At 39.0% G+C, this 11322-nt stretch overlaps 1 protein-coding gene across 1 annotated transcript in view; it reads left to right on the top strand.

The window, feature by feature from the left end:
• The first annotated feature begins 91 nt into the window (after positions 1 to 91).
• Positions 92 to 11322, top strand: part of dnah6 (dynein, axonemal, heavy chain 6) — a 51549-nt gene continuing 40318 nt past the window's right edge. Inside the window, 27 exon segments of the mRNA XM_018664576.2 lie at positions 92 to 204; positions 429 to 485; positions 599 to 669; positions 842 to 924; positions 1094 to 1273; positions 1515 to 1694; positions 1982 to 2329; positions 2503 to 2637; positions 2758 to 2860; positions 2951 to 3023; positions 3296 to 3482; positions 3582 to 3674; positions 3791 to 3898; positions 4065 to 4154; positions 4251 to 4371; positions 5791 to 5942; positions 6153 to 6305; positions 6500 to 6751; positions 6867 to 6995; positions 7181 to 7294; positions 7427 to 7570; positions 7754 to 7906; positions 8177 to 8227; positions 9955 to 10047; positions 10151 to 10270; positions 10628 to 10808; positions 10953 to 11049. Coding sequence (XP_018520092.1) covers positions 612 to 669; positions 842 to 924; positions 1094 to 1273; positions 1515 to 1694; positions 1982 to 2329; positions 2503 to 2637; positions 2758 to 2860; positions 2951 to 3023; positions 3296 to 3482; positions 3582 to 3674; positions 3791 to 3898; positions 4065 to 4154; positions 4251 to 4371; positions 5791 to 5942; positions 6153 to 6305; positions 6500 to 6751; positions 6867 to 6995; positions 7181 to 7294; positions 7427 to 7570; positions 7754 to 7906; positions 8177 to 8227; positions 9955 to 10047; positions 10151 to 10270; positions 10628 to 10808; positions 10953 to 11049 — 3398 coding nt within the window. The 5' untranslated portion in view covers positions 92 to 204; positions 429 to 485; positions 599 to 611.

The raw sequence follows: 11322 nt of genomic DNA, 5'->3' as shown, positions 1-11322 counted from the left end.
AAACAAAAAACGTCAGCCTGAAACACAAAACGAGCAATGTGCCTTTGTTTGGTTATGTTGCATGCCGGGAGAGACTTTTGTTGCTAGGAAACCATAAACCTCACCGCTTGGCCAACAACCATTGCTGCGCATTAAACGAAGTCAACGATGTTTTAGACCTTTTATAAAGATATATAAACATTTCGGAGGTGAATATTTGATACGGTAGGCATGTCTGATACTTTTTGGAGACTGCATACTTACTAAGACAGTGTTTATAGATATTAAACAAGTTGAAAAAGTTGGTTACTGTTCGCTTTACCGTTTGAAATAACATTAACTTACGTTAACATTACCTAGTCTAGTTAAGTAGGTTAACTTAGCAAGCTAATATTAACCACATACACAATTCCCTTTAACACAGAAATGTTCTTATGTATTGTTTGCAGTTAGCGCTATGTGGAAAATAAAATTTGACTTGAGCTACTAATAAGTGAGCTGCGAAGGTAAATAACAAATATTTCTTAGTTTGCTACTTGGTCTTCAGTGACCTTACTTCAACTGACTTTACCACTGTACTATTACTCCTCCTTTGTCCTGCTGTCCCTCTCTGTTCCAGAGTCTGTGAAGTCATGGCCTCTTCATCTCCGACGACGCCCCTGTCGAGCCACCCTGGCCCAAGCAAGGAAAGTGAGTCCAGACATAGGCTGAAAAAATACAGGGCTATTTGGTCTTATGAAAATGTGCAGTTGTTTATTAATTATACAGTGTGTGTTACATCCTGCATAACTAATAGGCCAACTGGTTAGGCAACTCTTTAATTAAATGTAAGTAGTAAACTTAAATTCCACTTGACATGCAGTACCAGAACGGCTTCACAAGCTCCCTGAACTACAGAGCACTGTTATCCTACCAAGACCTCCAGTCCATGTTAAAGACTCACAGGTAAGACCTAGCAAGCTAAAATCAATCTGGGAAAATATGTAATGCCATCTACTGTACTCAGGATTAAGTAGCTCCCATACTATTAATTTATATTAATCTTGGCTCAGGTTTATAGTAATTAAAGTATATGGATCCTTTGTAGATGTCAGTTTCTTCCTCTTCCCCATAGGCTGTGCTGAGGAGACGTGTGAAACGGAGAGAACCTACTCTCAACCATTTAAAAGCCCGGGAGCGGATGTTTTTTCCAGGCTGGTACACTCAATCACCTTCACCTCAACAAACAGAGCAGCCACAGATGCACAACGAACAATTGCCCGTCTGCCTACTTCCTGCAGAATCCACTACCAAGGTCAGTAACAGACATGTAGGAGAAGAAAATAAGCATTACTTAAAAAAATGTGATGTTTGGATACTTTTTGAAGTCAATGCTCACTCAATAAGACAGTGTTCACAGATATTAAACAAGTTGAAAAAGTGTGCTAACATTACTGTTGCAATAACATTAATATTAACATTACCCAGTTTAGGATCAGTTTAAAATATACAGATATGGATCTTTTGTGAATGTCAGTTTCCCCTCCTTAATGTAGGCTGTGTTGAACAGAAGTGTGAAACGGAAAGATCCTACTCTCAGCCACTTAAAAGCCAGTAAGCGGATGTTTCTCCCAGGCTGGCACACTCTGTCACCTTCACCACAACAAAGAGAGCATTTACGCAGGCACCATGAACAATTGCCTGTCCACCTACCTCCGCTGCAAACCACTACCAAGGTCAGTGACAGCTGTGTATGAGAAGAAAATAAGCATTACTTTCATGCATGATGGGCAGGTTCCTCAAAAGTATCTCTGCTACGCAGTTATTTTATAAATCTAAGATCAAAACTGTGGTGAATTTATCAAAATGTAACTTTAGTCACAGTGGTCTCTCGATGCAAGTGGTTGACAAAGCTTTTTCTTTTAAAGCCAAAAATTAATTGTTCATTTCTTTTAAATGCAAGAGACTTGCAAGAGAAAATTCATCTTTGCTTATGTCTTTCAACTGCTCCTCCACTCCTCAGTTGTCCCAGGATGTATCACCTCCTTGTCCCCCCAGACGGCCCTTTTCCATTAAGGGTGGTGGACACTCGGGTGTTCCCACCGATTGTCAAATTTATGAGTATAGTAAGGAGGACTTTTTGATGATCAGCCATGACGGTGTAATATCGGTGTGTGAAGATGAGATTGACTTTATTACCCTTGATCGCTGGGAACAGGAGTACAGCTACCACTGCAAGATGATCCGCATCCCCTTCTTTACCCTCTTCAAAAAGTGGAAACCTTTCTATCTCTGGCGCGCTAAAGTCCGTGCCAAGAAGATTCATTTGGCAAGGGAGTCCCTCCGAAACCGTTTGTTCATTGTCAGTGAGGTATGTGATTGTGTGTATTGGTCTAAACTTTGTCTCAACCAATCTTAGTGATCTTGAATACGGAGCACTATTTACAGTAAATATGCTCACTGAAAGAAACTGTCTTTGAGGTTTACATTAATTTCAGTATTGTGCATATGATGTTGCTGGTAACATATGTAAATGTCCTACAGTCTCTAAGTCCTGCACTGATAGATATCAGGAAGATGTGTTACCAAATCAGAGACACAGGCTTGTGTCACATGGAAAAAAAGCACACTTACACGCTGCAAGAGTTCCAGGATGCCCAGTTCAAACAACTACAGGAGGTGCAATTATACATTCCTACCAAAATTGGTCCAGATATTTGACATGCATATATATGCATTTTGTATGTGTTTGTTAACATCCTCAGAAAGTCATAGCCTTCATTTGTTTATTATTGATAGATTTTGAATGACTTGGAGAAGTTTCAAGACTTGGTGAAGGAGGTGGCAGTTTGTGCTTGTCGCAACTACTTGTTGGAAAATCGATCCGCTTCAAAAAACCCAGGTGCGTACATACACTGTACATGAACACACTTGAGTGTACATATATGGATCACAGTGTTAAATGGTTGACAGTACCCTCTGTTTGACACAGATGATCAAGAGGACCATCAGGAGACACTGATTACGCAGATCAACCAGACTTTTCTCTCTAGCCGCCTTGTCTGGTGGGTACCTGTCTTGAATTTACTTCCTTTATATACTCTTTGCTCTCATTTTTATTTTGACATGTTATTATATGGAAACACTGATGTAAATTATGAAATTAATTATGAAATTAATTTCTTATTCAAATTAATTATGAAATTAATTTCATATGAAATTAACGAAAACTGTGGCAGATTGGGATACTTGAATAGAACAGAACCATTGTTAATGTCATTAGTAACACATCTATTTCATGAATGCAGTCCAACCCCTCTGTCTCTCACCTACCCAGCTTCATCCGTCTTGTTGACTATTTGGTTGTCAACACCTTGCACAACTTGGTGGTGAATGCAGTGGCAAAACTACTGGATGTACTCCAGGAGCAGGTACGTTTAACGCCCAGCCATGCTGCCATTCAGAGCTGGAGCCGGCACTCTGAAGCTGTTGCTGAACCTGCTGATGAAGAGATAGATAGGAAGGTAAGACATTGTTTCAGTGTTTTCATCAGTGACACCACTGTAATTACTGTATTGGACACAGACCAGTATTCAGTTAAGTTTTGTGTGCTGTGTCTTCAGTCAGAAACTCCCTGTGTCCAGCCTTTGTTCACCTCTGAGCTGATGCTGGACACAAATGCTTTGACCTACAAACCCACTGAGGAGAACTTTAAGGTTTGTTTCCCAAATTGTTATGAACTGTATTACTCTCCCATTTAATTCCAATCCTACAGTATACTGCCAAGCAGAATGTGCATATGTGTTTATCCTTGCTTTTTTTTATTTTACAGGAGACTATTTCAGAGGTCATTGGGTGGTTTGAGAGGACAGTGATGTCAGTTAATACACTTACTGCAGATCCTGATTTTGATTCCATGACACAACCTAAAGATTTTGAGGTAGTAATAAAATGTCAAAGTTAGTTGTTACTTGTTGTAAACTTAGTTGTTGTAAATGTTAATGTTGATTGTTGCTATGAAAGTGCTCCGATACTACTACACTGTAATGTATCTGTGATATAGGCTCTCTATAGGTTAGTTTTTATTAGTGTTTGTCATCTGTCAGGTATTGGAACATAAATATGAAGCTGGCCCAAGTTTAGAATCCATCATAGAGACTGATAGCCACCTTCAAAGCATCATCCAAAACATCAAGGTTAGTAGTTACTTTACCCCGCTTTCTATCTTTGGATATTTTACCATGTCTAAACAGTACTTCATATGTATGGACCTGATTTATTCTTCCTCGTAGGAATCACTGCAGTTTGCCTTTGATGCAGCGAAAGTGTACTCACACACATTTGAGCGTTTTCGACTGTTCTATAAGGAGAATGAGAGTCTGGATCTGGATGCGATGCGGCAACAGGATCATGGTGATGTACAGGACATCAACATAGACGTTATTTTAGTAATACGTTTCCCACTCACAACACGAAGAGCAGTTCAGTTGAGAATAGTGCTATATTCTTCTTTGTGTTTAACGTGAGAGATGCCTTTTGTTACCAAATGTACTGGTACTGGAAGCATATTTTGGACACTTAGAAACACTTGACAAGTTATGAACAAAAAATATAAATGCTTAAAACAGGTCTGTGTTTTTCGTGAATCGCAAGTCTCAAGAGGATATTTTTGTTTTCACATTTGTAGATTTTTTTACAGTATGAAAATCACCTTTTACCATACTTCTTCTTTACCATACTTCTTACGAAAATAATTTTATTATTATTTTAATGCAATTGAGAAACTTTCCCTCATCAGTACATTAAACACTAAGATGTGAGAACAGGTGTGGTCTGTATTCACAAGTAGCAGTTAGACAATCAAACTGTACTTTATCATCAGCAGGATGTCTTACAAAGTTAAATGAAAACTTATACAAATAAATAGCTCCCTAAAGTTTTCTACAGTAAATAAAGTTTTCCAAAATTTCAATATAACTGAAATGTCATTTTATCTTTCACTTATCTTTGTTTTAAGTTCAGGCAAAAACAAAAAGTGCAGGGGGTTCCCAGGGTCAGTAGCATCTCTTAGCTCAGAGCTTCTACCACCCGGCAAAACTTTTTCTCCTCTCTCGCCGTGTGTGAGAGCACTGTGCATGCACGGCTTTCACTGCTGATTGGCTGTTACTCGTGCCGTGGCTCTGCGTGTAACCAATCAGATGGTGCTGTGGATGGGACAATGCTGGAGACAGAGTAGTCACTGCAGACAGAGAGGTGTGGCTGCATCAGAGCCAATAACTCAGTTCTAAATTGATCTCTTATCCGGCTGTCGGATTTAAAAATAGGCCAATGCCGATATACAAAATGCCGAATATCTGCGCCATTGCCGCCAATAATTGGTCTACTAAATTATAGCGAGTCATATGACCTGACTAATGACACAGTTTGGGTAATAGCAAACAGTTTTTTATGCTTTCCTTATCTTCTATCCACTGTGCTTTACCTTCACTGAAATGAATATTATGTAATAACTGTTTCATCTGACAAAGAAGGGAAAGACATAATTGCAGATAATGTAGAAGGAAGGAGGGCAAGATATGAATGTGAATGTGCCTGTATGTGTACATTCATGTCCTATTTCCCCTCTATCTTGTGCAATTGTGGAAAATGAAATACCTACATGCCAGACTATCTTTAAAAGCAGAAAATGTTTAATAAAATTTTGGTCACAAGAAAGAAAATAAAACCTGAAAGACAAAACAATAAGCACCCATTAATTACATGAGTTGTAGTTAATGGGTAAAGCATGCAAAGTTACAAGAATTGTTGATGACTGTTGACTTCATTTCACAGACTTGTCCTTCTTTGGAAAAGCACTGGAGTTATACCACAGTGAACATAAAGAGGCCTTAGTCATTCAACAGAAAAGACATCTGGGCTTATTGCTGGTGGATATAACAAAGCTCAAAGAGAAACTTGTGTCTTCCCCACTTCGTTGTTTGGAGGTAAACACAAGCATATGTGCACACAGATGCTGCACACACAGACTCTCTGTTAACAAAACCTCACTGAAATGAAAATGTATGCAAGGTCTAGTGAGTGAGTGATATAATGGAAGAAATAGTTTCCAGTACAACAACATATCCAATGAACACTACAGCGAAAATGTTATAGGCATTTTGGAATCATTTCTTTGCTCTGAATCTCTGCTTTAGGTCGTCAACGAGATGCTCACACAGCTGGCTAAGAGGAAGCTAGATGCCATCATTGCAGAGGCTTGTGAAGCCCAGTTTAAACTGGAGTTCAGTCCCTCTACTACAGATGAGTTAGCCAACTCACTCATATTCCTGGATGAGATACAGGAGAGGGTAAGATGTAAATTCCATCTTAGTAGCAGTTCCTATCAGAAGTGTTTTTAACAAAACCAAGGAAACAAGGTATAGTATATAGTCATCAACCCAGCCTCTTCTCTTTCTTCCCTCCTCTACTCTCTATCTTTTTGTATTTGACTCCATCCTATATACACTCTACTTTCCCCCTTTCCTTTGTTCAATCTCACCAGATTACAGTGCTAGAGGAGGAACAGGAGACAGTGTGTCAGATGTACAATCTGATTAACATGTACTCAGTTCCCACGCCACCAGAGGATCTGGTTGTTTTTGCCACCTTGCAACCCTCCATTAACTCACTGCACAGCCTCATTGATGAGGCAGCTGCAGAGAGGGACTCCAGCATGGACAAGTTTAGCTCTTCCCTACACAAGGACATAAAGGAGCTGAACCATGAGGTCTTGAAAATCAAGCTTAAGTCACAGGTACTTGGGAAAACTTTATTACCTGTTTACCAACCTAATAATAAATAGTTAGGGACTACAGTGTTCTTCATGTTGAATCTTATAACTCAGATTTATTGTGGTTTTTCATGTGGAGGATCCACAAATCTTGGACATCAATGCAGATCCCTCCAGAGTACGTCTGCTGCTGGGTGAGATCCAGATTTCAATAGATGAGATGCAGGCCCAGGCCTCTGCCTACACTTCCTACCAAAAGAAATTCAAGGTGCTGTAATTCTTTAGATTATATCTATAATTACAAAATAATTACAAATGATACAAATTATTCTCCTATAACACATAGCGAATCATCAAATTATTTTATGTTGGGAAAAAGATTATATCACGGTATTCCCAATAAACAAGCTTGCTAACCCAATCAAAACAAGTTTTCCCCCTCTCTACATGAAGGCGGAAGTGACCAAGTTTGACACCCTGGAGGAGTTAACTGGAGAGTTTAGGCTGAAGCAGCTATTGTGGGACTCTCTAGAGGAATGGGACTCGCTCCAGGATGGGTGGCGGCAGGTAAGGTGGACCTTACATGACTATGTTGCATGTGTAAACCCGAACAGGCATACAGTAAATTAGACAGACGCATGTAAGCTGCTTCCTCTCTTCTAAGCTTTCCTGAATCCCTCCATGTTCTCTCCTGCCCAGAGCACACTTGAACAACTGGATTTGGAGCAGTTCAGTTCACAGGTGACCAAATATGGCAAATATGTCAACCAACTGGAGAAGGGCCTGCCACGCAACAATGTAGTGCCTACTCTGAAGAACAAGGTGGATGTGATGAAGCAGAGGGTGGGTAGGAGAAAGTGTTTTGCAGTGACTGACGTGTAGTGGTGTGTATAGTTTGTTGCATGAATAATAAAATTAATGTTATCACAAATCTCCTTCTGAAATGATAACACATGGACTGTCTATTCTAAATGACTGTTTTGTGACTTGTGACTATTTAAAAGGTATTCATGTGTTTTTCTTCAGCTGCCTGTGATCACTGATCTGCGTAACCCATGTATGAAGCCAGAACACTGGAAGACCCTGGAGTCAGTTGTTGGAACCTCCCTTACTAATGAGCTTACTGTGGCTGTTTTGGAGGAGCTCAATGTATTTTCCTATGGCACAGAAATACAAGAGGTAGTACATACTGTAAATGGATATACAATATGCCATATACCATTTGCCTTTACTCAATCCAATCGACTAACTTGCACTAACTAGTCCTTTTTTGTATTTTGACCTCAGTGTGAGGTCAAGCATACACTACACCTGTGAACACAAATACACAAGCTGGTTATACTTAATATAAGGTGGACGTCATTAAGCAGAGGAGTACTTACATCTCAATATCTTTGAAAAGTAATTTTGACCTGGACAAACAGGGCTAACACAACATTTGACTTTCAGGTGTCAGGACAGGCTTCAGGAGAGGCGTCAGTGGAGACCATTATTGCGAAGGTGTGTGAACTACCTATGAATTATTGTACAGATATATATCTATCTTTATCTACTAAAGAACCTACAATAGAAGTTAGCTCTGTTGAGTATGAGCTACTTTTAATCATGCATTTTTATGCCCACATATGCCAATCTGATGACATATGATTCAACAATTAGCTCTGCAAATGCAGTCATTTCTGTCTTTTAAAGTTCAGTATAAGGCAGCTACTCTTTGTTTCAGAAACAATAGTCACCATCACATTTCACCCACTCAAATGAGTATGATGGTGCTAAATTACACTACATTTTGTTCTCAAATGGAAAGAAAAAGCACATTATATACAATACATTATTCCTGGATATGGTAGAGACTGCCATTAATTATGACAATTTAAATCAGTTCTTCTTATTTGCTGTAAAAGCAATGCCCTCTCCACCACAACAGATTGGCAGTTTTGTTATGAAAAGAAAGATAATGTTTGTTTTTTTTTCAAGGTTCAGAGTTGCAAAGCATGGCCAAATGTATGGCACTCCCAAGAGCCTACCGAAGATGAATTTATGTTTTTCTTTTTAAAAAGACAGTTTGAGATTTTGGGAAATACTCTTATATAAAAATTACATAAAAACTAGAAGCAAGGGGAAACAACTAACCTGGTTCTGTCCAATTCTGTCCAAAAATCTGCCTCCCTTTTGTTCATCAAATGATTTAAACATGTTAATTAGTGGGCTTTTGAAGTGCCGGCAGGCAGATTTTTTTTTACCCTCAGACAGAGCCTGGCTAGCTGTTTGCCCCTGCTTGCAGTCTTTATGCTGAGCAAAGCTAATTGGTAGCTTCATATTTTACTGACAGATGAGAGCTTAGTGCCAGTGTTCTTTTCTAGCTTACAAACTATCCATACAAAATAATGAATGGGTTCATATTGAATTAAAATCAAAAGATTTTGAGCTTTTTAAGTGTTATTCACAAATAATTCCAATGTTTGTAACTGTAAATCAACTTTTGTAGACCTTCATGGCAGCTCACACAGGCTCTCAGGTGTAAAAACATGGTCAAAATTCATACTTCAGTGTCACACAGTGTGAGAGTGCTGAGTTTTACACAGTTTTCTGCTCTGTATCTTGTACAGAAATGTTCACAGAAGCACTTTTTTCACACTGTCTCTGTGTAACCTAACCACTGATATAATTTGTTCGCATTTTATTCATTTAATACACATGCAGATTTATTTAACAGGTTTACAAAGGTTGATTTGCAACTACAAACTTTGAAATTATTTGTGAACATCACTTTACGGGCTTAAAATCTTATTGACCTTAATTTGAGCCCATAATAATTTTAAATTTTTTAGTTTTTCAGTCACAGCAGTACTCATATCTGCACTGAAAAGTAACTTAGCTTAACTTAACTGTAGTATGATAAATCAATTATCATATATAAATAAATGCAATTTGTTCTCAAGATTTAAGTGGGAGTTAATGGGAGGTTAATACAGATACGGTGTGTATTGGTACTCAGGCTGGTGACTGAAGCACCGCAGAGACAACTACAGTATGTGTGCAGGGTAAAGCTGTGTCTGGAATCCAGACTTTTCCCATGTGCCATATCCACTTGAGTTAAGTCTAGTGTCACTGTGTGGCTGCTATTGAAATTCATGTCTGTGGGAAAATAACAACAAACAACACACACTGAGGGAAGATACTTCCTTCCGTGTTTTTAATCTCTGCCATCTCAATGAGCCATACAGGTGGAGGATGCGTGGAAGACCACAGAGTTCACTGTTCTGTCTCATGGTGACTCGAAAGAAGTGTTCATCCTGGGAGGCACAGATGATATCCAGGTAGTAACATGCAGCACACACACTCACACAGTCTTTTGTAACACACTCATAGTCTTTCAGTACATCTAATTATGTTTTTTTGTATGTCTTGTTTGCTGTGTAGGTACTCTTGGATGACAGCATTATTAATGTGGGCACAGTGGCATCTTCTCGTTATGTAGCACCCATCAAGCCCAGGGTGGACAAACTGCTGAGACAGCTGACCCTCTTCAACCAAACACTGGTAAAGGCTTAGAAAAGATGCCATACCATGTAGATCCCTCTGCAAACAATGATCCTTCATTTCTGCAAGTGATTGTTCTCTAGATATGAAAGGCTTGTCTGCAAGGGCTGAATGCAGATTTTGACTTGGTTGGTTTCAAATGTAACACAGTAGCTCTCCCTACTGGCTGCAAAAGTAATTATGCTTTGTAAATGTCTACTGAGTCCTATATTTCATTTCATATAAAGAAACACTAATAGTATCACATTTAAGACCGTAGTTGATTCATACTAATAATTTCCTCTGCTTCTTTGATTCTCCCATTTCTCACATTGTCCCTTCTGCTCCTTTTTCATCTTCCCCTTTCATCCTTCACAGGATGAGTGGCTTACATGCCAAAGGAACTGGCTATACCTAGAGAGTATTTTCTTAGCTCCAGACATCAAGAGGCAGCTTCCTGCAGAGTCTAAGATGTTTCTTAAAGTGGACAAGTCATGGAAGGAGATCATGGGGAGGGTCAATAAGATGCCCAATGCCCTTAAAGCAGCCACACAGCCTGGTAGGTGATCTTACAGCATGACTGGAAAAATAGAAATGTATATGTGGAGACAGGCAGACAGATACACACAGTTACACTGACAGACTTACTCCAGGTCAACACAGTGTTACACTTGATACAAACTTATTGTTTTATCCTACACAGATCTGTTGGAGACTTTTCAGCACAACAATGCTCTTCTCGATGAGATACAGAAGTGTCTGGAGGCCTACCTCGAGTCCAAGAGAGTCATCTTCCCCAGGTACACACATGGTTTACATATTAGAAAAGAAGACATTTCCCATAATTCTTCTTTATCATTCTAAACTTTTTACTTTATTTTTTACTTCCTTTCTTGGTTAGTAGTTCTTTCTCCTCTATTCTAACTATATTTGAAATCGAAGTGTATAGTATACACATGTTGCTTTATATTTTTCCTTTTGACCCAGGTTACTACTTGTTACTTTAAACATCTTCTCCCATTGAGCACTGAGTGATAAACACTATGGCTGATATGTTGATACGCAGTGTTGAC

Source organism: Lates calcarifer, linkage group LG5, assembly GCF_001640805.2.
Source record: "Lates calcarifer isolate ASB-BC8 linkage group LG5, TLL_Latcal_v3, whole genome shotgun sequence".
In the NCBI taxonomy this organism is placed as follows: Eukaryota; Metazoa; Chordata; class Actinopteri; family Centropomidae; genus Lates; species Lates calcarifer.
This window is presented reverse-complemented; position numbering and strand designations above follow the sequence as displayed.